This window comes from Aquarana catesbeiana, linkage group LG13 (assembly GCF_042186555.1).
Source record: "Aquarana catesbeiana isolate 2022-GZ linkage group LG13, ASM4218655v1, whole genome shotgun sequence".
NCBI lineage: Eukaryota > Metazoa > Chordata > Amphibia > Anura > Ranidae > Aquarana > Aquarana catesbeiana.
The window spans coordinates 7,107,319-7,134,389 of record NC_133336.1 but is presented as its reverse complement, the minus strand read 5'-3'; the positions used below and the strand labels follow the sequence as shown (position 1 = coordinate 7,134,389).

The window sequence follows — 27,071 nt, the reverse complement described above, 5'->3', positions numbered from 1 at the left end:
GGTTGTGTTCTGGGAACTGTGTGTTTCCCAGAACATAATGGGGGGGGGACGGGAAGTGACGTATCTGCGGATATTCTGCTAGCTATGCCCGGAAGTGGGTGCAGATACCTGTATTATACCAGTATCTGCACCCCCCCTCCCCCCTGAAAGGTGCCAATTGTGGCACCGGAGGGAGGGAGGAATCCAATGAGCGGAAGTTCCACTTTAGGGTGGAGCTCCGCTTTAATGAGAGTAATAAAATAGATCTATTTGGCAGTGAAGAGGCAAATGTAGACTTTTTGGAGGGCAGATTTATATTAGTGGAAATCTTGGTCTTACACTACGAGGGCTCAAGATCATGGCTACTTTTTTTAGACTTTTAGACTTGTGTGTGTGTGGGGGGGAGGCAAGAGACCATACTGTGGCTTCCCAGTGGCTTCAGGGCTCTGAGCTGAGAGAGTATCTCTCTCACAGCCCAGAGCCAGCACTGACAGTTCTCCCCTCCCCCCCCCACATGCACAGGAGAAGGGAGAGAGAGCTGGTGCTGTGCCTCTACTTTTTTTTTTTCAAAATTGTTGGTCATTTTTTTGTTTATAGCGCAAAAAATAAAAAACCTGGTGGTGATCAAATACCACCAAAAGAAAGCTCTATTTGTGAGAAAAATAATAACATAAATTTAATTTATGTACAGCGTTGCATAACCGCACAATTGTCAGTTAAAATAACGTAGGCCCCCCATCCTCTTTCTCGGGCCATCTATGCCCGTCTGGTCCTCCTCCTCTCTCTTGACGTATCTCCCTCTTTCCTTCTTAACGTCTAGTCCTTACTTTTATTTTGTCTGTATTTTTTTAGGCCTGCTCAACTATCTAATGTTATACTTTGAGGCAGAGGGGCAAGCTATTGGGTTCCCAACCATTTGATATTTTGCCCTATATATGTTATTAACATTAGTGTTTTTTTATTTTTGATTTATTGGGGTTTTTTTTGTTTTTTTTTAGAGCCTTTGGACAAGGCACACTATTGGTACCTCATTGCTGAGAACCTTGTACTACAGGCAAAGGTTGCTACTTTAGAAAGTTTCTTGTCAAGTTGAGGAGCTATTTTCCTATAGTCCTCTGTTTTTCCTCACATCCAGGTCTCTGACCAGGAGGTCTAGGAAGGTTTTATATACAATTTGCTTTTGGGTCATTGGTGACCTCCTATGGGTTCCGAATGCACCAGCAGCTACAGCCCTGGTCCACCCGGGATAGTCGACAAAAGTTTACAGACTGCGATGGGTTACTGTCTTGATTACTGATCCATCCTGATGGAATCTCCCCGTTCACAGTTAGATCCCCCTGGGGTGATCTACTCTCCATCGAGTGATCAGTTATCAATTCCCGCTTCCAATATTATTCCCCCACTTAGCGTGTACTACTATTGCACTCATCATGACTGTATTAATGTTCTGTACATACCGGTAATTCTCCTGCACAATGTAAGGTCCTTCTCCATTTACATATTTTTATAGAACTTGGTATTGTCCTATTCAACCTACCTGTACCCCCAACCACAATGCCTTACTTTGAACTTGCTACTTTTTCGTTATGTACCGACATTGGCATGGCAGGCTAACACAATGTCTGTTTATCTTCTGTTTAATTATAAAAAAAAATGAAAAAAAAAACATTGCAGGGCCATATCGCAAAAAATGGCCTGGACATGAAGGAGGGATAAACCTTCCAGAGGGCAAGTGATTATTCAGGATTTGTATTATTATTAATATTATTATTCAAGATTTGTATGGAGCCTCTATTCAAAAAATGAGGGACAAAGAGATGTCCACAGAAAGCAATTAAGGGGTGGGTCAACAATGGTATAATTGTACAAAAAAAAATAATAAGGCTTTATTGATGAATTACATAAATTGATAAAAAAAAAAAAAAGTCCAACCAATTTGGTACAACGACCGTACTGGTGGACCTCGTTCCTACAAAGAGCCAACAGTTTGCATTTTACAAAATAAAGGGAGACAGTACAGGTAAAATACAATTAAAGACCAGAGGGCTGGGGAGGTGCTGCTTGTGGGAGCTTACAATCTAAAATGTAAAATCTATAAGTAAGGTTTACTTATATTATATAGTCGTATTTAAATGCCAACCAATATATAATTACAGTATGATTATAATAATAGTGAGGTTACACAAGGAGAGAACCAGTCCTTCTGGTTTCTTGTTCTCTTAGTATGTAAATGGTAATTACAGGAACCTTACATTATTATTATTAACCAACATTTGCACAGATTTGGAACAAGGAGAATTACAACATGCTGTCCAGTGTCCAGTGATGAGCTGAACATACCCGAGTTGGGTTTGGGGTAGGTTCACTGAACATTACTGAGGTTCAGAGGCCGTATCTGAATCCTATTGCATTCAATTTTAGCCAAATCCTAAATATCAGTGATGGTAAATTTTCTAGGTTAGCAGGCAAGGGATTGCTAAAGAAAGGGCACAGGGAACTTGGCAGTGCCCAGAGAAACAGGTACCACAGCAATAAATAAAAAGCTTTTAAAATTATAATTCATGGGAGGAGAATAGATTTCGGGGGATTTAACCCTTTTACTGCTTCTGGAGGTTTTACATGCACTCGTGGTGGCTGCAGCCACCATTGGTATGTGTAAATCTGACAAGTCGGCTGTCAGATGTAAGTGATCTGGAGGCTCTGCCGCCACTGGATCGTTTCCACAGACCCTGGTAACTCCCAGGCCCCCAGCACGCACCCCTGCCATGTTTCCCAGGTTCCACGTGCCCATCCATGGACCCGGAACCAGTATGGCAGGAGCCACAAGACAGAAAGGAAGAAGATCTCCTCTTCCTGTTACTAACCTGGAAGCAACATGTAAAATATCACTTCCGGGTTCTGGTGTCACTGTCCCCAGCCAGAATAACCGGGGAAGACACTAATGGACTGCGACCTGTATTGCCTTAGTTTCATTGGAGGGCAGGTGGGACATCAGGGGTCTCATTAAGTAGAAACTCCATATTCCCAATGCACACATTCTTGGAGAAAGCTCTAGAGTTTTGGGTGCTGCAGCAATCACCAGCTGGATACTGGATCAGAAAGCCACAATTAGGGATGAGCTTCGAGTTCGAGTCGAACTCATGTTCGACTCGAACATTGGCTGTTCGCAAGTTCACCGAACAGCGAACAATTTGGGGTGTTCGCGGCAAATTCGAATGCCGCGGAACACCCTTTAAAAGTCTATGGGAGAAATCAAAAGTGCTAATTTTAAAGGCTAATATGCAAGTTATTGTCATAAAAAGTGTTTGGGGACCTGGGTCCTGCCCCAGGGGACATGGATCAATGCAAAAAAAAGTTTTAAAAACGGCCGTTTTTTCAGGAGCAGTGATTTTAATAATACTTAAAGTCAATCAATAAAAGTGTAATATCCCTTTAAATTTCGTACCTGGGGGGTGTCTATAGTGTGCCTGTAAAGGGGCGCATGTTTCCTGTGTTTAGAACAGTCTGACAGCAAAATGACATTTTGAAGGAAAAAACTCATTTAAAACTACCCGCGGCTATTGCATTGCCGACAATACACATAGAAGTTCATTGATAAAAACGGCATGGGAATTCCCCAAAGGGGAACCCCGAACCAAAATTAAAAAAAAAAAATGACGTGGGGGTCCCCCTAAATTCCATACCAGGCCCTTCAGGTCTGGTATGGATATTAAGGGGAACCCCGGCCAAAATTAAAAAAAAAAAATGACGTGGGGTTCCCCCTAAATTCCATACCAGACCCTTCAGGTCTGGTATGGATTTTAAGGGGAACCCCGCGCCAAAAAAAAAAAAAAAAACGGCGTGGGGTCCCCCCAAAAATCCATACCAGACCCTTATCCGAGCACGCAACCTGGCAGGCCGCAGGAAAAGAGGGGGGGACAAGAGTGCGGCCCCCCCTCCCTCCTGAACCGTACCAGGCCACATGCCCTCAACATTGGGAGGGTGCTTTGGGGTAGCCCCCCAAAACACCTTGTCCCCATGTTGATGAGGACAAGGGCCTCATCCCCACAACCCTGGCCGGTGGTTGTGGGGGTCTGCGGGCGGGGGGCTTATCGGAATCTGGAAGCCCCCTTTAACAAGGTGACCCCCAGATCCCGGCCCCCCCCTGTGTGAAATGGTAAGGGGGTACATAAGTACCCCTACCATTTCACGAAAAAAGTGTCAAAAATGTTAAAAATGACAAGAGACAGTTTTTGACAATTCCTTTATTTAAATGCTTCTTCTTTCTTCTATCTTGCTTCATCTTCTGGTTCTTCTGGCTCTTCTGGTTCTTCCTCCGGCGTTCTCGTCCAGCATCTCCTCCGCGGCGTCTTCTGTCTTCTTCTCCTCGGGCCGCTCCACACCCATGGCATGGGGGGGAGGCTCCCGCTCTTCTCTTCTTCTCTTCTTCTTTTCTTCTTTTCTTCTTTTCTTCTCTTCTTCTCTTCTTCATTTTCTTCTCCGGACCGCTCCGCAATCCATGCTGGCATGGAGGGAGGCTCCCGCTGTGTGACGGCGCTCCTCGTCTGACAGTTCTTAAATAACGGGGGGCGGGGCCACCCGGTGACCCCGCCCCCCTCTGACGCACGGTGACTTGACGGGACTTCCCTGTGGCATTCCCCGTGACGTCACAGGGAAGTCCCGTCAAGTCACCGTGCGTCAGAGGGGGCGGGGTCACCGGGTGGCCCCGCCCCCCTCCGTTATTTAAGAACTGTCAGACGAGGAGCGCCGTCACACAGCGGGAGCCTCCCTCCATGCCAGCATGGATTGCGGAGCGGCCCGGAGAAGAAAATGAAGAAGAAGAGAAGAAGAGAAGAAAAGAAGAAAAGAAGAAGAGAAGAAGAGAAGAGCGGGAGCCTCCCCCCCATGCCATGGGTGCGGAGCGGCCCGAGGAGAAGAAGACAGAAGACGCCGCGGAGGAGATGCTGGACGAGAACGCCGGAGGAAGAACCAGAAGAACCAGAAGAGCCAGAAGAACCAGAAGATGAAGCAAGATAGAAGAAAGAAGAAGCATTTAAATAAAGGAATTGTCAAAAACTGTCTCTTGTCATTTTTAACATTTTTGACACTTTTTTCGTGAAATGGTAGGGGTACTTATGTACCCCCTTACCATTTCACACAGGGGGGGGGCCGGGATCTGGGGGTCACCTTGTTAAAGGGGGCTTCCAGATTCCGATAAGCCCCCCGCCCGCAGACCCCCACAACCACCGGCCAGGGTTGTGGGGATGAGGCCCTTGTCCTCATCAACATGGGGACAAGGTGTTTTGGGGGGCTACCCCAAAGCACCCTCCCAATGTTGAGGGCATGTGGCCTGGTACGGTTCAGGAGGGAGGGGGGGCCGCACTCTCGTCCCCCCCTCTTTTCCTGCGGCCTGCCAGGTTGCGTGCTCGGATAAGGGTCTGGTATGGATTTTTGGGGGGACCCCACGCCGTTTTTTTTTTTTTTTTTGGCGCGGGGTTCCCCTTAAAATCCATACCAGACCTGAAGGGTCTGGTATGGAATTTAGGGGGAACCCCACGTCATTTTTTTTTTTAATTTTGGCCGGGGTTCCCCTTAATATCCATACCAGACCTGAAGGGCCTGGTATGGAATTTAGGGGGACCCCCACGTCATTTTTTTTTTTTAATTTTGGTTCGGGGTTCCCCTTTGGGGAATTCCCATGCCGTTTTTATCAATGAACTTCTATGTGTATTGTCGGCAATGCAATAGCCGCGGGTAGTTTTAAATGAGTTTTTTCCTTCAAAATGTCATTTTGCTGTCAGACTGTTCTAAACACAGGAAACATGCGCCCCTTTACAGGCACACTATAGACACCCCCCAGGTACGAAATTTAAAGGGATATTACACTTTTATTGTTTGACTTTAAGCATTATTAAAATCACTGCTCCTGAAAAAACGGCCGTTTTTAAAACTTTTTTTTGCATTGATCCATGTCCCCTGGGGCAGGACCCAGGTCCCCAAACACTTTTTATGACAATAACTTGCATATAAGCCTTGAAAATTAGCACTTTTGATTATTCATGTTCGTGTCCCATAGACTTTAACGGTGTTCGCATGTTCGAACGAACTTTTTTCCTGTTCGCATGTTCTGGTGCGAACCGAACAGGGGGGTGTTCGGCTCATCCCTAGCCACAATGAGTATATTTGCGCACCACGGATCATCAAGTAGAGTCCAAATGTTTTTTATTGAAGCATGATTACATCACAAAAAAAAAAGAAAAAACACATCTCCCATGGGACTATGATGCAACCAAAATTCACGCGAACCCATACACTATGTAGTAAAAAGTAAAAGCATATTTATTGAACAACAAGGTTAAAATTCCTCTAGTCTAGACAGTATAACTACTAGTCTATTGCTTGTGTCTCCTAATTAGGAGTAGAAATATCATATGACGTGTATGAACTTTATTAATTTTATAGCCACCAATTGTTCCTGACAAGTTTCACCATAAATGAATAGACCAGATATTGAATTAAAATGTTGCAACACATCTTATGGAGGTCCTCATCATGGACAGTGAGGTCATGCAACCCACAATGGATCAAGGAGATGACAAATGAGAGCAATAGCCTTGCAGACTGAGCACCCACTAAAGAACTAACCAAGAAAGGATAGGCATTATTGGTGGCTGCTCTTGCAGGTCGCCGCCCCCTAATCCACATGCCCGGCCCCTGATCTGTATGCAGGGAGCCAGACACATGGATGTCAACTGGGTTTTTCTTTTTGGAAGCACATGATTAGAGCCTGAGGCTCTAATTGGCTTTAAAAAGGGTGGGCTCCGGGCACAGGGCACTGCGCCCGGAGCCCACCCAGTTGTGTGACATTGGTGAATATTAATATTCACTGGTGCCTTCCTGTTTCTCCTCCCAGCCAATCATGAAGCAGGTCCTGAGACCCGATTGGCCGGGAGACCTAAGACCCCATTGGCCAGATTCCAGGGCTCAATTTTGGTCTCATCTTGCACTTTTTCCCAATCCTTCTATGAATCATTTAGATGTTCATTGGCAAGACTGTACATGTGCCTTCTTGAGCAGGGGGACTCGGTCTTACTTGGAGGAAGAAAAATGCTGACTATGATCCTAAGAATACCATCTCTACAGTCAAGCACGGAGGTGGAAACATGATGCTTTGGGGCTGTTTCTCTGATAAAGGTACAGGCTGACTTTGCCACATTGAGGGGCCAATGGATGGAGCCATGTATTGTAAAATCTCAGATGAGAACCTTCTTCCCCCAGCCAGAAAACTGAATTTGTTTCATGGATGGGCTAGTCCTTGACCTGTCTTGTCTCTATTCCTGGCTCCTGACCCTTGGCTTGTTCTACCGACTATGCTTCTGCCTGATTTCCAGTGTATGTCCCCTGCTTGTTCGTGATTCTGCTTCCTGCCACTACTCCTGGTTGATATCCTGTGCTTGACTACCGGCTTGACTTCTGACCTGGCTCTTCCCATTATCAAGCATCACCTGACGCATCTGAGGAACTCCTGCCCTTCAGCGCATCCTGCTTTTCTACCCATTATCCGATAAACATCACTTCTGCACCTCAGACTATCACAGCTGGTGACCCCTGCTTCTTTGGGCCTAGCTTTCCTTGTTACCTAGGGTTTCCACCTGTCCAGGATTCACCCAGACAGTCCGGATTTTGCATCATGTGTCCGAGTTTTAGGCAGACTGAAACCCGGACACATTATTCAGATTGGGCTGTGGCTCCTCAAGTAAGCAAGATAGTCATAAGGATGACAGGTCCTCTTTATTAAGAGATTTGGGGTCAAAAGGACCCTACATCTTCTCTTTACCTTTTAAAAGCAAAAGATCCAAAAAAAATTTTTTTTGATCTTTCACTTTAAAATTTTTTTTTTTCCAACCTGGGCTAGGGTTGCCACCTGTCCAGGATTCACGCGGACAGTCTGGATTTTGAATCATGTGTCCGGGTTTCAGGCAGGCTGTGGCTCCCCAAGTAACCAAGATAGTCATACACAAATCTGTTGCCGTTCGGGAGCTGTGGGCAGCTGTCTGGGGGCAGGTTTGGCATCACTAAGGGGCAGGGTGATGATGTCAGCAAGAGCAATTTGGACACGCCCACATTTTTCCATGGCACAGTATGCGCACTGCATTACTACTCTACTTGGGGCACCCAAAGGTGTCCCAGACCGCTAAAGTGTTCGGGTTTGGCTTGAAGAAAAGGTGGCAACCCTACTGTTTACCACCTTCAGGGGTGCTCGGCACTCAGCCACAAGGGAAGCCCTCTCAGCACTCCGGCCTCCAACAAGGTACAGTACGTGATAGATAATGTGTTATATTCCTGATATTCTCTCCTTTTTCCCTTAGCAGCTGCAGCCTGTGAATTTCAGCACTGTAAAGCTGTGAAATATCGGGGGTCATGGAGAGTGCAAAATCTGGTGCAGCGCTGCATAGAAACCAATCAACTTCCACGTTTTATTGTCAAAGCTTAATTGAACATGCTGAAGTTAGAAGCTGATTGGTTACTATGCAGAGCTACACCAGATACTGTGCGCTCCAGTTTTAGTAAATCTTCCCCATAGTCTTTGAGACCAAGGGGAGTTTTAAATAAGGAAGTGACTGCACTGGGCTTCAACAAAATGGCGGCTTCCTTTAAGAAGAAGCAGGAACAATGTCGAAGGAAATTTACAGCACACACTTAATTTGGTAGCACAATTATTAATATGGAATGGATGTCATTTTGTTAAAGAACATTAATTATCAAGCTGTTTTGAATAAAGTTCTGCTTTCATACATGTGCATTAGAGCTTAGCAACAGAATGCTTAACCACTTGCCGACCGCCTAACGTATATATACGTCGGCAGAATGGCACGGGCAGGCAGAATCACGTACCTGTACGTGATCTGCCTCCCGCGGGCGGGGGGTCCAATCGGACCCCCCCCGGTGCCAGCGGCGGTCGGCATTTGACTGGGAGCGTTGGGAGGCGAGGGGGAGACCATCCGATCGTGGCCCCCCCCTCGCGATCGCTCCCAGCCAATCGGAATCCTCCCCTGCCTGTGTGTAGTTTCACACAGGCAGAGGATGTGATGTCATCTCTCCTCGGCTTTGGCAGTTTCCGTCCAGCGCCGAGGAGAGAAGACATGTAAGTGCACAACACACACACACAGTAGAACATGCCAGGCATACTTTACACCCCCGATCCCCCCCCGATCGCCCCCCGATCCCCCCCCAATCACCCCCCCCCCCTGTCACAAACTGACACCAGCAGTATTTTTTTTTTTTTTTTCTGATTACTGCATAGTGTCAGTTTGTGACAGTTACAGTGTTAGGGCAGTGAGTATTACCCCCCTTTAGGTCTAGGATACCCCCCTAACCCCCCCTAATAAAGTTTTAACCCCTTGATCACCCCCTGTCACCAGTGTCACTAAGCGATCATTTTTCTGATCGCTGTATTAGTGTCGCTGGTGACGCTAGTTAGGAACGTAAATATTTAGGTTTGCCGTCAGCGTTTTATAGTGACAGGGACCCCCACATACTACCTAATAAATGTTTTAACCCCTTGATTGCCCCCTAGTTAACCCTTTCACCACTGATCACCGTATAACCGTTACGGGTGACGCTGGTTAGTTTGTTTATTTTTTATAGTGTCAGGGGACCCGCCGTTTATTACCTAATAAAGGTTTAGCCCCTGATCGTCCGGCGGTGATATGCGTCGCCCCAGGCAGCGTCAGATTAGCGCCAGTACCGCTAACACCCACGCACGCAGCATACGCCTCCCTTAGTGGTATAGTATCTGTACGGATCAATATCTGATCCGATCAGATCTATACTAGTGTCCCCAGCAGTTTAGGGTTCCCAAAAACGCAGTGTTAGCGGGATCAGCCCAGATACCCGCTAGCACCTGCGTTTTGCCCCTCCGCCCGGCCCACCCAAGTGCAGTATCGATCGATCACTGTCACTTACAAAACACTAAACGCATAACTGCAGCGTTCACAGAGTCAGGCCTGATCCCTGCGATCGCTAACAGTTTTCTTGGTAGCGTTTTGGTGAACTGGCAAGCACCAGCCCCAGGCAGCGTCAGGTTAGCGCCAGTACCGCTAACACCCACGCACGCACCATACACCTCCCTTAGTGGTATAGTATCTGATCGGATCAATATCTGATCTGATCAGATCTATACTAGCGTCCCTAGCAGTTTAGGGTTCCCACAAACGCAGTGTTAGCGGGATCAGCCCAGATACCTGCTAGCACCTGCGTTTTGCCCCTCCGCCCGGCCCAGCCCAGCCCACCCAAGTGCAGTATCGATCGATCACTGTCACTTACAAAACACTAAACGCATAACTGCAGCGTTCGCAGAGTCAAGCCTGATCCCTGCGATCGCTAACAGTTTTTTTGGTAGCGTTTTGGTGAACTGGCAAGCACCAGCCCCAGGCAGCGTCAGGTTAGCGCCAGTACCGCTAACACCCACGCACGCACCGTACACCTCCCTTAGTGGTATAGTATCTGAACGGATCAATATCTGATCCGATCAGATCTATACTAGCGTCCCCAGCAGTTTAGGGTTCCCACAAACGCAGTGTTAGCGGGATCAGCCCAGATACCTGCTAGCAACTGCGTTTTACCCCTCTGCCCGGCCCAGCCCAGCCCACCCAAGTGCAGTATCGATCGATCACTGTCACTTACAAAACACTAAACGCATAACTGCAGCGTTCGCAGAGTCAGGCCTGATCCCTGCGATCGCTAACAGTTTTTTTTTGTAGCGTTTTGGTGAACTGGCAAGCACAAGCCCCAGGCAGCGTCAGGTTAGTGCCAGTAGCGCTAACACCCACGCACGCACCGTACACCTCCCTTAGTGGTATAGTATCTGAACTGATCAATATCTGATCCGATCAGATCTATACTGGCGTCCCCAGCAGCTTAGGGTTCCCAAAAATGCAGTGTTAGCGGGATCAGCCCAGATACCTGCTAGCACCTGCGTTTTGCCCCTCCGCCCAGCCCAGCCCAGCCCACCCAAGTGCAGTATCGATCGATCACTGTCACTTACAAAACACTAAATGCATAACTGCAGCGTTCGCAGAGTCAGGCCTGATCCCTGCGATCGCTAACAGTTTTTTTGGTAGCGTTTTGGTGAACTGGCAAGCACCAGCAGCCTAGTACACCCCGGTCGTAGTCAAACCAGCGCTGCAGTAACACTTGGTGACGTGGCGAGTCCCATAAGTGCAGTTCAAGCTGGTGAGGTGACAAGCACAAGTAGTGTCCCACTGCCACCAAAAAGACAAACACAGGCCCGTCGTGCCCATAATGCCCTTCCTGCTGCATTCGCCAATCCTAATTGGGAACCCACCGCTTCTGCAGCGCCCGTACTTCCCCCATTCACATCCCCAACCAAATGCAGTCGGCTGCATGAGAGGCATTTTCTTTATGTCCTCCCGAGTACCCCTACCCAACGAACCCCCCCAAAAAAGATGTTGTGTCTGCAGCAAGTGCGGATATAGGTGTGACACCCGCTATTATTGTCCCTCCTGTCCTGACAATCCTGGTCTTTACATTGGTGAATGTTTTGAACGCTACCATTCACTAGTTGAGTATTAGCGTAGGGTACAGCATTCCACAGACTAGGCACACTTTCACAGGGTCTCCCAAGATGCCATCGCATTTTGAGAGACCCGAACCTGGAACCGGTTACAGTTATAAAAGTTAGTTACAAAAAAAAGTGTAAAAAAAAAAAAAAAAAACACAAACAAAAATATAAAATAAAAAAAAAAAAGTTGTCGTTTTATTGTTCTCTCTCTCTCTCTATTCTCTCTCTATTGTTCTGCTCTTTTTTACTGTATTCTATTCTGCAATGTTTTATTGTTATGTTTTATCATGTTTGCTTTTCAGGTATGCAATTTTTTATACCTTACCGTTTACTGTGCTTTATTGTTAACCATTTTTTTGTCTTCAGGTACGCCATTCACGACTTTGAGTGGTTATACCAGAATGATGCCTGCAGGTTTAGGTATCATCTTGGTATCATTCTTTTCAGCCAGTGATTGGCTTTCATGTAAAAGCAATCCTAGCAGCTAATTAGCCTCTAGACTGCTGTTACAAGCAGTGGGAGGGAATGCCCCCCCCCAACGTCTTCCGTGTTTTTCTCTGGCTCTCCTCTCTCAACAGGGAACCTGAGAATGCAGCCGGTGATTCAGCCAGCTGACCATAGAGCTGATCAGAGACCAGAGTGGCTCCAAACATCTCTATGGCCTAAGAAACCGGAAGCTACGAGCATTTTATGACTTAGATTTCGCCGGATGTAAACAGCGCCATTGGGAAATTGGGAAAGCATTTTATCACACCGATCTTGGTGTGGTCAGATGCTTTGAGGGCAGAGGAGAAATCTAGGGTCTAATAGACCCCAATTTTTGCAAAAAAGAGTACCTGTCACTACCTATTGCTATGATAGGGGATATTTACATTCCCTGAGATAACAATAAAAATGATTTAAAAAAAAAAAAATGAAAGGAACAGTTTAAAAATAAGCTAAAAAAATAATAATAATAAAGAAAAAAAAAAAAAAAAGCACCCCTGTCCCCCCTGCTCTCGCGCTAAGGCGAACGCAAGCGTCGGTCTGGCGTCAAATGTAAACAGCAATTGCACCATGCATGTGAGGTATCACCGCGAACGTCAGATCGAGGGCAGTAATTTTAGCAGTAGACCTCCTCTGTAAATCTAAAGTGGTAACCTGTAAAGGCTTTTAAAGGCTTTTAAAAATGTATTTAGTTTGTCGCCACTGCACGTTTGTGCGCAATTTTAAAGCATGTCATGTTTGGTATCCATGTACTCGGCCTAAGATCATCTTTTTTATTTCATCAAACATTTGGGCAATATAGTGTGTTTTAGTGCATTAAAATTTAAAAAAGTGTGTTTTTTCCCCAAAAAATGCGTTTGAAAAATCGCTGCGCAAATACTGTGTGAAAAAAAAAAAATGAAACACCCACCATTTTAATCTGTAGGGCATTTGCTTTAAAAAAATATATAATGTTTGGGGGTTCAAAGTAATTTTCTTGCAAAAAAAAATTATTTTTTTATGTAATCAAAAAGTGTCAGAAAGGGCTTTGTCTTCAAGTGGTTAGAAGAATGGGTGATGTGTGACATAAGCTTCTAGATGTTGTGCATAAAATGCCAGGACAGTTCAAAACCCCCCCAAATGACCCCATTTTGGAAAGTAGACACCCCAAGCTATTTGCTGAGAGGCATGTCGAGTCCATGGAATATTTTATATTGTGACACAAGTTGCGGGAAAGAGACAATTTTTTATTTTTTTTATTTTTTTTTGCGCAAAGTTGTCACTAAATGATATATTGCTCAAACATGCCATGGGAATATGTGAAATTACACCCCAAAATACATTCTGTTGCTTCTCCTGAGTACGGGGATACCACATGTATGAGACTTTTTGGGAGCCTAGCCGCGTACGGGACCCCGAAAACCAAGCACCGCCTTCAGGCTTTCTAAGGCCGTAAATTTTTGATTTCACTCTTCACTGCCTATCACAGTCTCGGAGGCCATGGAATGCCCAGGTGGCAAAAAAAACCCCCAAATGACCCCATTTTGGAAAGTAGACACCCCAAGCTATTTGATGAGAGGTATAGTGAGAATTTTGCAGACCTCACTTTTTGTCACAAAGTTTTGAAAATTGAAAAAAGAAAAAAAAAATTTTTTTTTCTCGTCTTTCTTTATTTTCAAAAACAAATGAGAGCTGCAAAATACTCACCATGCCTCTCAGCAAATAGCTTGGGGTGTCTACTTTCCAAAATGGGGTCATTTGGGGGGGGTTTGTGCCACCTGGGCATTCCATGGCCTCCGAAACTGTGATAGGTAGTGAGGAGTGAAATCAAAAATGTACGCCCTTAGAAATCCTGAAGGCAGTGATTGGTTTTTGGGGCCCCGTACGCGGCTAGGCTCCCAAAAAGTCCCACACATGTGGTATCCCCGTACTCAGGAGAAGCAGCTAAATGTATTTTGGGGTGCAATTCCACATATGCCCATGGCATGTTTGAGCAATATATCATTTAGTGACAACTTTGTGCAAAAAAAAAAAAAAAAAAAAATTTGTCACTTTCCCGCAACTTGTGTCAAAATATAAAACATTCCATGGACTCAACATGCCTCAAAGCAAATAGCTTGGGGTGTCTACTTTCCAAAATGGGGTCATTTGGGGGGGGGTTTATGCCATCTGGGCATTTTATGGCCTTCAAAACTGTGATAGGTAGTGAGGAGTAAAATCAAAAATGTACGCCCTTAGAAATCCTGAAGGCAGTGATTGGTTTTCGGGGCCCCGTACGCGGCTAGGCTCCCAAAAAGTCCCACACATGTGGTATCCCCATACTCAGGAGAAGCAGCTAAATGTATTTTGGGATGCAATTCCACATATGCCCATGGCCTGTGTGAGCAATATATCATTTAGTGACAACTTTTTGTAGTTTTTTTTTTTTTTTGTCATTATTCAATCACTTGGGACAAAAAAAATGAATATTCAATGGGCTCAACATGCCTCTCAGCAAATTCCTTGGGGTGTCTACTTTCCAAAATGGGGTCATTTGTGGGGGTTTTGTACTGCCCTGCCATTTTAGCACCTCAAGAAACGACATAGGCAGTCATAAATTAAAGGCTGTGTAAATTCCAGAAAATGTACCCTAGTTTGTAGGCGCTATAACTTTTGGGCAAACCAATAAATATACACTTATTGACATTTTTTCTACCAAAGACATGTGGCCGAATACATTTTGGCCTAAATGTATGACTAAAATTGAGTTTATTGGATTTTTTTTAGAACAAAAAGTAGAAAATATAATTTTTTTTCAAAATTTTCGGTCTTTTTCCGTGTATAGTGCAAAAAATAAAAACGGCAGAGGTGATCAAATACCATCAAAAGAAAGCTCTATTTGTGGGAAGAAAAGGACGCAAATTTCGTTTGGGTACAGCATTGCATGACCGCGCAATTAGCAGTTAAAGCGACGCAGTGCCGAATTGTAAAAAGTGCTCTGGTCAGGAAGGGGGTAAAACCATCCGGGGCTGAAGTGGTTAAAGCTGTCCTTAGATGCAGGGCCGCTCATAGGTGGGGACCACCGGTCCTCTTGTAGGGGGCCCGAGCACACAGATTAGTGACGGGTGATAATTGTGTCTCTTTTCCTCCAGCAGCTGAAAGCTTGTCTCTCCCTGCTGCCAGTTTTTATTTGCTGAAAAAGAGATGTCCCTCACTAATCCCCCTCCCTGTGCTAGCTCTAATGTTAGCTCTGCTTCTGGGTTTGTTATCTCTTTAACTTTGTTTCTCTCTCTCTGTCTCTCTGATCCAGGAACCCAGCTTGTATATTTGTTTTAATCTCATCTTCATTTTTATTTATTAACTCAGTTTTATCTTTTAGATTTAGCAGGAATGATGTGAGTTATGTTGTATTTGTGTCTGCTAATAATTTTATTGTATTTTTTGGAAAATATAGCTTTAATATTTTCTTGGGGGGGCCTTTCAGGTAGTCTGTACAGGGCCCAGTGATTCCTATTAGCAGCCCTGCATAGATGGATTGAATCTTGGCCCATTCAGCAGGGACCAGTCAAGATTTGATACATGTATGGGCAGGCTGGTTGTATTGAAGTCAATCCATCATTCAGCTTTAGTACAGCCAGCCTGTCGGATTTTTTGCATGCAAGTACTGCCAGTGGCTATAGTTGCCAGCAGGAATCATTGTGTTTTACTGGTAGGGAGGGCTCCCTGCCGGTAGAACACAATAGTGCTGTGCAGGGCTGGGGCAAGGAGTGGGCAGGAGGCACTGTGCTATCATGTGAGGTGGGGGGCACCACGAAGAGATGGGGTGGAAGAGATTTGTGTTGGGAGGAGGAATTGACCACACTGCAGCCAAATGAACTTTAAATCTTTTTTTGAGACAAATAAATCTCTCTTTTGGTGGTATTTAATCACCACTGGGTTTTTATTTTTTACTATAGAAAGGAAAAAATACCAACTTAAAAAAAAACAAAAAAAAAAACATTTTTCTTATCGTAGTTCCTGCTATAAAAAATTGCACATAAAAAATCTTTATAAATTTATCTTTATAAATTCTTTGGTATAAAAAAACAAAAAACAAATAGATGTATATTATTTAGTCTGTACGAAAGTTATAAAGTCTACAAACTATGATATATATATACATATATAAATGGATTTATCCTGATGTACTGACAGCTTATCTCATTTCTTAAGGCCCTAAAATGCCAGGAAAGTACAAATATCCCCCAAAGTAGTTAGTCCAGGGTATTTAGGGAGAAAAATTGTGTTTTTTTTCAAGTTTTAATTTTTTACCACAATTTTTTTGGAACAGTAAGATTAAGTAAATACAATTTAATTTTATTTCACAAAGTTGGCATTTTAGCAATCTATTTCTCATACACAGTATGGGCATGCTTACAATAAAACCCCAAAACAAATTCTACTCCTCTACTGCTACTACTCTACACATGTGAGACTTTTTCACTGCCTAGATGCCCAAAATCAAAGGAGCACCTTCAGGCTTTTAAAATGCCTAAAGCAAGCATTCCCTGCATTAAAGTAAAAAATGTTTTGGCATCAGCATCCCCCCTCACCCCCCCCCTTTGCTTACCTGAGACCTCATTCGGGTCAACGATGTGCACGTTTGCAGCTCTTCTCTCCCCTCACTCCTGGGTCTTACTGGCTTTGCTGGGACACTGGGAGTCATTGGCTCCCAGTGCTGTCAATCAAAGCCAGTGATGAGGGAGCAGGGGGGCAGGGCTAAGTCTCGGTGTCTGTGTAAATGAATGCAGTAGCAGGGCTTAGGAGAGAGCATGCTCCAGTGCCCCCATGGGACGGAGCTTCCCATGGGGGCACTGGACAGAGAGGGTAGGGGTCAGGAGCAGCGCGGGGGGCATAGTTGAAAAGAAAGTTCATCTAGATAATTAAAAAAAAAAAAAAAAAAACATATATTTGATCAATTGGCATATAACTTTATATGTCAATAACCAATTGTAGGTTAAATGATCCATGGATCACTTACCTGTTATGTTACCTTTGTTTTTTATGCAAAAAGACAGTGGTAGTTACAACCAGGAGCAGTAAATGCTTGCGAAAAAGATGGCGTTTACTTTGATGTTTCATGCATGGGAAATGCTGTTCTCTGGGTATTTATATCTCATGTGTAGCACTTCCCCAATGAGAAGGGGAGAGAGAGAAGAGAAGAGGGGGTTTTTGGGGGTTTTTTGTTTGTTTTTGGTGGTGTGTATAGAGGTTCACCTACCCCTGCCTCCCCCGGATGCGTGCAGGCCACAGCGGTATACTGGAGCGAAGAAGAACAGTCCTATAAATAGAAATTCACATAGTTTGAATGAAAAGCGAATTCTCGCTTAATAAAAAGGCAGAAATACTATCTTGTTAATGTGTGTAAACTAGTTGTTGATACATAGTGGACTGAATCCACTTATAAGTTTGTATGTAGTGCAGCACTACTTGTATGTCATTCAAGGTAAGAGAAATCTATATTGTTAGTTGGAGTGATATTGGATGGACATAGTCCACGCATAAAGTATATGTGCACATGTACAGTACAAAACTTTTAATCAGTCATTGTAAGTGGAAAATATGAATTCATAGAAGTTGTATTTGTTTTGCACTGTAGATTCCCCTTGATGATATTTAATGATTCATGTTTATGCATATTGACAATTATAGCATTGTGTAATCATGATGTTTAGAAGCTATATAGCAAGGGGTATGCAAATAAAGAGTAGTAAAGACTGTACAGTGAGGAATAAAAGTAAAAAATAAAAACGAGAAAATATATAATGAAAATCAGAAGAAAAAATAATAATAGTGAAAAGTAATAAATAAAAAAAAAAAAAAAAAAATCATAAAAGTAAGTATAAAAATAAAAATAAAAATGAATGTAAAATAGAAAATAAAAAATGATGAAAAGTAAAATAAAAAATACAAAATAATAATTGAACTGAACTATATGTGTATATGTACATACCCATATACATTTCAATGTGTGTATGAATGAGAAATCGTAAGTACCTATGTAGATAGCTTTAGTATTGCAATTCAGATGCATAGCAATAACCGATGAATGGTGATAAACAGAGAGAGATCTTGTGCATAAAAGATATGCAGAGCAGGAAGAAAAGTCCAACATATTAAGTGATTAAACAGCAAGGTTCTTGTACCTGTTTTCAAACAATAGTGTGTAGCCAGCCACGCATCCCAGCATCTGGCAAGTAAGACGCCTGAGCTGGGAATGAGTGGAGTCAGTTTATATGTATGACGAGTTCCAATCAGTCTGAGCGCTGATCGCGCTCAGCTGACTGGTAATTCTCGTCAGTTGGAAGGTCTGTGTCGCTCCCTGAGAGGGGGATGCGCGGCGCCACCCCTACCGCGCATGCGCGAGCGCAGTTACGTTGGGGCGGCGTCACGCACACCCGTCCCACCGGCACGGGAAGCCTCACCGGCGGATTGCGCATGTCCGCCGGAGTGGCAATATGGAGGTAAAGGGCAAGTTGTTGTGTTGCCCTAGTAACCTCCTGTGGTGCCGCCCAGCTGAAGATGCTGGGCGGCCCTTCCGTGCCGGGCAACCGCTAGTGGCAGACGCACCCGGGGGGGGCCCGGGAGAAAGGCAAACAACGAAAAAAACATTAATATTTAAAGGTTTATAACATAAAAAGAGAAGGAAAAAGTATCCATTAATAAGCCATCTGTATATGAGAGTGGGTAGGGAGCCACAAACATAGCGCATAATCACAAATTTTTTATATATATATACTTACAAATAATTTTTACTGAATGGTTACTTGTAAATGAAGAAGAAAGGACTGGATCTTTTATATACTTCCCCTTCAAAAACTAAAAAGTGACATATATAATGCAGGTTGTTATATAGCAAAGTGGATTTAGCTTCACAGTTTACATTTATGGCAAACTTCAATTATACTTAAATTCATTAATTATATCATTTCAGCTGAATTTATAGTCGTTTGTATTATAAACATGTAAATAATAGTATTAGTATTAGCATCTAGACGGTAGTAGTGAGACAGATGAATGGTCCTTAATTCATATATAACAGAAAATCACTTTGTTCGTCAAGGCGATGCAATCAAATAAAGATAGTAATAATAATAAAGATAAATATGAAGATCAACAATCACAGAAGGTTCGACAAGCCAGAGGTATTGTGAAATTACTACTATTAGGCTATCTGTGCACTTGCACACATGTTTCCCCATTCCATTAAAAATGGATGTAATGGGTCCGCTAAGTGTGGAGGTTTCATGTAAGGTCGTAAGATCTTACCATTCAGAATAATACGATAGTAGGTATATGCTTACTCTTACATTGACGAAGATATATATTGCCAAAAAAGTGGGGCTGGTTTTATTAGAAACATAATAATCCACAATAGGGGGGTGGTATGTGCAAAGAACAGATAGCCCAAAGGTTTACAGCGTAGACAACAGGCACAGCATTATTTAATGATATTATTTAATAATATTTAGAGCATTATTTAATGATATTTAGAGATAGTTAGTAGTATGGAGTAAGTACAGATCGGAGATAAAGTATGTTTCTGCATATTAATCATGGATCTATTAATTAGATCTGTTAGTGTTTTATTTCTCCATTCCACCAGAATTGAAACCTTCAAGGAATGGTTTAAAACACATGGCATCATTGAGGCCTGGGGGTAAAGTAGCCTTCAACGAGTAAATCCATTTTAATTCCTTCTGAAGTAAGGTTTTATTCCAGTCACCCCCCCTAGGGCTAGGGTGCACCCGGTCCAGAATTAAAAATTTAATTCTGGGGAATTTTCCCCCATGTACCAGGGCAACATGGCGACCGAGAGGGAGATCAGGATCAGAAGTTTGCATTGACAAAATGTGTCTGTATGCTCTTTTCCAAAACTCCATTTTAGTTTTCCCTATATAAAAGCAACCGCAGTCGCACTGGAGAAGATAAACGACTCCAGTGGTTCTGCAGTTTGGATGCTTTCAAATGCTTTGGAAATAGTTTTTTGCCATTAGGGAGAATGGGATTCTTTTGTGTCAACATGTATCCGCAGTATCGGCACGAGCCACATATGAATGTTCCTTTATATTTACAGTGTGTTTTGGTTGATTCATTTTTAAATTCACTGCTCACCATTTTGTCACCGATAGATGATGCTCTCCTAAACGTGAACTGAGGTTTGTTTGGTATCAAAGAACCTAGGGAAGGGTCAAGAGTTAATAAATGCCAATATTTTTCGACTATTTTTCTAATTTGGCGATGTTGTTGGTTATACGTTGTTATAATACGTAATGAGTTGGTGTCCTTAGGTTTAGAAGTCTGGAAAAGTGTATTCCTAGGTTTGTCCAATACTTTCTTGAAGGATTTTTTCAAAGACGTGCGTGTATATCCTCGTGCCAGTAGTCTATCTCTTAAGTTGGCCGCTTCCCTCATGAATGTGTCATTGTCTGTACAATTACGTTTGATTCTAAGATACTGTGAATAGGGTATTGAATCAATAAGGGGTTGGGGGTGAGAAGTCGCTGCATGCAATATAGTGTTTCCTGAGGTGGTTTTCCTGAATAGTTTACTAGATAGTCCACCTCGTTCGTTTTTGTAGATTTCTAAATCTAGAAAGGTTACCCGATCTTTGTCGGAAGACATAGTAAATGCCAGATTAAAGTCGTTTTTATTCATTCTAAGTACGCACTGCTCGAGTACATCCAAGGGACCATTCCAAATGATCAAAATATCATCTATATATCGATACCAACTCACAATGTGGTTAGTATATTGGGAAAGATTATCGTCCGACAAAAAAGTTTTCTCCCACTCCCCCAGGTACAGGTTGGCATACGACGGGGCACAACATGTCCCCATCGCAACCCCCTGCACCTGGAGGTAGTGGGAGCCATCAAAAGAAAAAACATTGTGAGTAAGGATGTACTCGAGCAGTGCGACCACGAAGTCATTATACACAGGATCTGAGTTTGGATTCTGATGGAGTATGTGTCTAATAGCCGCCAATCCACGATCATGTGGAATGGAGCTATAGAGCGTCTCTACGTCGATTGTGACTAGAAGTGCTTGATCTGGTATGTATAGTTGATCCAAGATTTGTAGAAGGTGACTTGTATCCCTTATGTAGGATGTTAATGACGTTACGAATGGTCTTAAGTGTTCATCGACTAGTTTGCTAGCATTGTCGCTGATCGAACCAATGCCTGAAATAATTGGCCTACCTGGAGGGTCCGTTAGGTTTTTATGTACTTTTGGAAGTGTATAAAACGTCGGGATTCTAGGGAAATTATTCCTTATAAAGGTCCAGGTTGATTTGGTGATGGTACTGTTCAGAAACGCTGAATCTACTATCGTGTAGAACTCTCTGTTATACTTCTCAACAATGGAGGCCGGCATTCGACGATACCAGTCTGCATTGTTGAGAATTTTTTTACACATGCTGACATAGTGATCATTGTTTAATACCACTATGTTGCCTCCCTTGTCTGATGGTTTTATAGTGATTTTTTTGTTAGTAGCTAAGGCGGTTAATGCATCTGATTCTTCTAGGCTTAGGTTAGAGGGTCTTTTCATTTGTATTTTAAGTTTGTCTAGATCATTATTTACAAGTTTTAAAAAGGCTGCCGCATTCGGACATGTGCTGGGTAGTGGGCATAAATCCGATTTTTTCTTTAGTTTTGACATAGTTGGGCGGGTCCGATCCTCCGCATCCAAGTGTTCTACTGATTGTAAAATTTGAGCGAGATCTATTTGATCAATCAGATTAGCCGTGTCGCTTTCTTCCAAGAGAGCAATTAGCTGATCCAAAGCTTGATTTTCTTGAAGAGTATAGTTTGTTGTGGTATCTTGTTTTTGGTAAAGTTTTTTGAGGATTACTTTACGAACAAATAATTGGAGATCCTTGTAAAGCTCGAATTTATCTAAATTGGTGTTAGGGCAAAAGTTAAGGCCTTTCTTCAAAAGAGATATTTCACTCATCGTTAGGGGGTGTGACGATAAGTTAATAATACTAAGGTCAGAGTCCGTATGTGTCTGTGTGATGGGATGAATTCGTACAGTGTCATTTGTGTATAAGTGTTCAAATTGGGTGGAGGTGGCTTGACGCCTGCCAGTACTTGGTCTAAAAAAGATGAGTCGTTATGACTTGGTTCGTGTGGACCTGTCGTGTCCTGATTTTTAGAAGAGGTGCATTGCTGTGGTGTATGGTGAGATAAAGATGCATTGGTGAGTTTGTCCGAAAGTGCAGGATTGGTATGTGAGGATGAAATGTGCCAGATCGGGAGAAACACCTGCAAAATAACCCCATTTTAAAAAGTAGACCTTCCAAAAAATTTAATTAGAGGCATGGGGAGCATTTTGAAGATCACATTTTTTTGCCACATGTTTTTTGAAAATGAACAAAAGAAAATTATTATTTTTTTCTTTTTTGCACACAGCTGTTAATTACTAAATTGTTTTTTATGCACACAGCATGAACATACTCAGAATTACACCCCAAAATGCATTCTGCTATTTCTCCTAAGTATAGGAATATCATATATGTGGGACTCTTTTGCAAAAAAACAAACAACTATAAATCTTCACTAATAAAAAACCTGTGACATTGAAAAAGTAAAAAAAAAAAACAAAAACACAGAGCTGAAGACTGTCAGTATAGTTCCAGAACATAGATTAAACTGCCAGGGAGTCTTGCAGCTTCCACATCACCATCTGGAAGAGGTATAACCGATAAAAACAATACAAAAAACTAAAATAAATGGAAAGGGAAGTGCCAGGGGAGTTGCTAGGTGACAAAAAGACCAGGGGCTTCAGCCCGAAGTCCAAGGCCGGCATGGGGGAGGGGGGGCTGCGGCGGCAGCGCAGGCTTTTTTGGCTGGGCGGTGGGGTTGTATGCCGGGGGGATAAGCTCACTTGCTGCCTGGCTTACCGGTGCCCATCAATGCTGACCACTAAACTCACCTGCCTGACACACTGACCTACCTGCCTGGCACACTGACTTGCCTACCTGACATACACTGACCTACATACACTGAGGGTAGTGACACACACTAATCCTACCTGACCAGGAGCCTTCATGTGTCCTGTAGCAGCAGCTCAGCCGTGGTGTGTGGCGGTGCATGCCCATCATCACAGCAGGCAGCTGGAGGAGAAGAGGAGAGCCGAGCAGGGATCTCACACGGTGGCCGCATTTGTAATTCCCGCCTTCTGGAGCCTGCAGCGCCTATGATGGACGTCACACTTCCCGCGGTCCCACCATTGGACCAGTGGGATGTCCATCAGCGCTGCAGGCTCCAGAAGGCGGGACCTGCTATGTGACTCGGCCACACTTGGCAGCACTCGGCGGCACTTGGGATAAGATCTTCCCCCATCAGATGAGAGAAATTCTCTGGTTGGGTAGATCTACTCAGTCAGATGATTTTCTCATCTGATGGGGAAAATCTTTCACCACACCACTGATGCTGGTGGTGTTGTTTGTTGCTTTTGTTAATAAAAAGTTTCACTGCGCCAGATCTATGCACTGGTCTTTCCTTTTTGTTTTTATCAGCTGAGACTCTTTTGCAGCCTAGCCACTTCGAGGGGCCCAAAATATAAGGAGCACCTTCAGGCTTTTAAAGGGTGTAAATTAGGCATCCAATTTCCTGACTGACTACATCATGTGTTTGGAGGCTCTGGAATGCCAAAACAATAGAAACAATTGTACCTGTGGTCAGTGGCGGCCCGTCCATGGGGTGCGAATGGGCGCCACCCCCCCATTCATGCGTACAGCCCCTAATCTACATGCAGGGATTTCTATAGTTTTTTTTTTATTTAGAAGCACATGACTAGAGCCTGAGGCTCTAAATGGCTTCAAAAAAGGGTGGGCTTGGGGCGCAAAGCACTGCGCCCTGAACCCACCCAGTAATGTGACATTAGCAAATTAATATTTGCTAATGTCTTTCTGTTTCTTCTCCCATCCAATCAGGAAGTGGCTCCTGAGACCCCAGTGGCTGGAAGTCCTAAGACCCCAGTGGCTGGGAGTCCAAAAACCTGATTGGCTGGGAGAAAAAGATGGAGGGGGGGACATGGAGGTCGGGACACGGAGGAGACAGAGGGAGGAAGCCGCCACCAGCGGGCTCCCTCCAACATGTCAGTCTGGGGGCAGAGTGTGGAGTCAGCAAGCCTAGCACAGCACCTGGCTCTGGACATGAGGACCCTAACAGAAGAAGGAGGAGAGCCCAGAGCCTGCAGGTAAAGGCAGTGTCATCCGGAGATAGCAGCACAGTGTAACTGAGCCAGCGGCCGGGGAGGGGTGAGTGGGGGTGTGGGTATGGTGCCCAGTGGCAAGCTGGAGCGATGGGAAGGGGTCCGTAGTCAGATACCCCCCCCAAACGATGGAGCACCAGCCGCTACTGCCTGTGGTAGAAGCAGACCCCTGAGTGGGGGATCTCCTCTGGTACAGCCCAAGGTTGGGGAGGATGTAGCGGAAACATCTCCACTACATGTTATAGTAAATCAATATTCACCTATTTAATTTACTATCAGTTACTGTATTAAACACCCATAAGTGTCTCAAATCTATATACAGGCGGTCCCCTAGTTACAAACAACCGACTTACAAACAACTCCTTCTTACAAACGGAGGGAGACAACAGGAAGTGAGAGGAAATCTACCCCTAGGAAGGGAAACTCACTCCTATAGGAGTTATTATGGGAAAAAGGTACCTCCACTGACGCTTTATCACCAATCCTTGTTTCCACGACAACCCCACATTTTCAAAATCCAATTGCCATTGGGACAGAAAGTAAGGTGAAATCTTCTGAACAGGGACACAGACAGCAAAACAAACATTACAGAGGTGTTAATCCTTCCCTATGCTATCCAAAAAGCTTAAAGGGGTTGTAAACCCTCAGCGTTTTTCACCGTAATGCATTCTATGCATTACGGTGAAAAACCTTCTTTACTGCAGCAGCGCCCCCGAGCCCCCCTTATACTTACCTGAGCCCCGTAATTCCCGCAACGGGAACGGGCACACCAGCTCTGGCCAGTGTCTTGTGTCCTGATTGGATAGATTGATAGCAGTGCAGCCATTGGCTGCTGTCAATCAAATCCAATGACGCGGGCGCCGGGAGGGGGCGGAGCCGGGTCCTGCTGTCTGTGTCAACTGACGCAGCAGCAGGACACGGTAGCACGCCCGCATGGGTGTCTTGGGGGGAAGCGCTTCTCCGACGGGACACTCGAGTAGAGTAGGAGCCAGGAGCGCCGCGGAGGAACACCAAAAGAGGAGGATCGGGGCCACTCTGTGCATTACCAACTGCACAGTGGAGGTAAGTATGACATGTTTGTTTTTTGTTTTTTTAAAAATCTGAACCTTTACAACCCCTTTGAAAAAAGTTTTTTTAGGCTGGAGCTACACTTAAAAAAATGTCCCTGTTTTGACTTACATACAGATTCAACTTAAGAGCAAACCTACAGACCCTATCTTGTTTGTAACCCAGGGAGGGGCTGTATATCTACTATACCGTGCTATGTCACTCATATCCTGCAGTTTTTGCCATATAAATAATTGATAAAATTCATAAACACATATTATACAATAAAGTCCTCAGTACCCCATGGGCATTGCTAACAAATAAATATTTCTATCACTAAAGTGTCCAGTGCTTCAATTTTTAAAAGCAAATGTGTCCAGTGCCACTAATACATACATCAGTGTTTCAGTTCATTTAAAATTCAGATGCTCAGTGCCTGCAACTTTATCGGCATTTATTATCAGATTTATATAACAAAAGTGCTCCGCACCACGCTGTGCCTCCAGTCCGGCCTTATTCAACCAGGGGGCCTTGAGGTTTCTTCAGGGGTGCCTTGGCAAAATGCCTAAAAAATGTATCAAAAATGGTATACAAGCCAGCAGGTGGATCAAGCCTGCTTTTTAGTTACACAAAGCCACGCATCTTCATTATGCACCATTACGACTTTCTAGACATTAGCATCCTAATAACTAATGATGACAACATCAGTTAATAAAGAGTATGTCTGTTGCCTCCACAGCATCCTTGTTTGAGCCTCCTGTGCCGCTCTCCCTCAGCACTGGGGTGACATTAGTTGACTGATGGAGAGAAATTGAAGAAGAGAAACATTGGAATACTAGTCAGTACCAGTGTGCAAAGTGTATTTGCTTTGGAAGAATGAATCACCTCTAACGTTGGGTGTCCTACATGTGGATGTTGTTGCATTATGTAAAACCATTAGAACATTTTAGAGTGGAGTGCCTTTGAGACTGTCCATAATTTTAAAGGGTGCCTTGAGATTGTCTATAATTTGCCTTGACTGAAAAAAAGGTTGAGAAAAACTGCTCTAGTCCACTGGTGTTCCTCCTCAGTGTTCCCACTCCCCACCAATGAGAACTCACAAGAACTCTTTGACCCCCTTTCACCAAAGGGGTGGAGGAGCTTAGCAGAGCCAGATCCCTTTTGGGAAAAGTGCTATATGACCCGATATCTGACTATGAATACATTGGCCCTGAAATGGTTAACCCACCTGTGAGAGAAGGCTGAAAAGGTCAGGAAGTTGCTAGCAGGTATCCATGAGGTGTGATGTAGAGTAAGATACACTTGTGATAAAGAGCTGTGTACAGTTGATACTGTTTGCTAGCAGGTGCAGTCTGCTTATCTGCCACTAGATAGCATTCCTATAATCGTACAGTAAAGGGAAAGTGGTAATGGGGTGTTAGCTTCTCTTTTAGAGAAAACCCTCCTCTAGTGCTGTAATGGATGGAGTGCCCATATAAATGTCAGCGTGGGAGGGGCCTGCTCTCGGACAGGGGATGGGAGCCAAATGCCTCAGAGCTATTAAGATGTAGTATCCTACCTGATAACCTAAAGGACCCTTTGCATGGCTGAAGTTCCAGGCAAGGTACAGCAGCATTTGTGAGTAGTGGTGGAAGCCAGGGGAAGTATGTGACATTTGGGGACATGCCCGGCTGGGCAGAGCCAAAGAAGGGGCAGTGGGAGAGAGTCTGGTATACTAACAAGATCACCTTGATTCCCCTGACCCGTGGCCGTGGGGCATGTGACTTGGTGATGG

The 27,071-nt window shown here is 44.1% G+C and overlaps 2 protein-coding genes across 4 annotated transcripts in view; one reads left to right on the top strand and one right to left on the bottom strand.

Moving 5' to 3' along the window:
* The window catches only part of LOC141117574 (uncharacterized), a 35,751-nt gene extending 13,766 nt beyond the window's left edge, over window positions 1-21,985 (bottom strand). Inside the window, exon 1 of the mRNA XM_073610488.1 lies at window positions 21,356-21,985. Coding sequence (XP_073466589.1) covers window positions 21,356-21,985 — 630 coding nt within the window. The remainder of the gene's footprint in view (window positions 1-21,355) is intronic.
* The window catches only part of LOC141117443 (serine protease inhibitor A6-like), a 99,797-nt gene that overhangs the window by 35,906 nt on the left and 36,820 nt on the right, over window positions 1-27,071 (top strand). Inside the window, exon 1 of one of the 3 annotated variants that reach the window (XM_073610305.1) lies at window positions 2,046-2,335. The exons of the other annotated variants lie outside the window; for them this stretch is intronic. The gene's annotated coding sequence lies outside the window, so the exon portion shown is untranslated. Of the gene's footprint in view, window positions 1-2,045; window positions 2,336-27,071 lie in introns of those variants that run through there. 3 annotated transcript variants of the gene reach the window in all.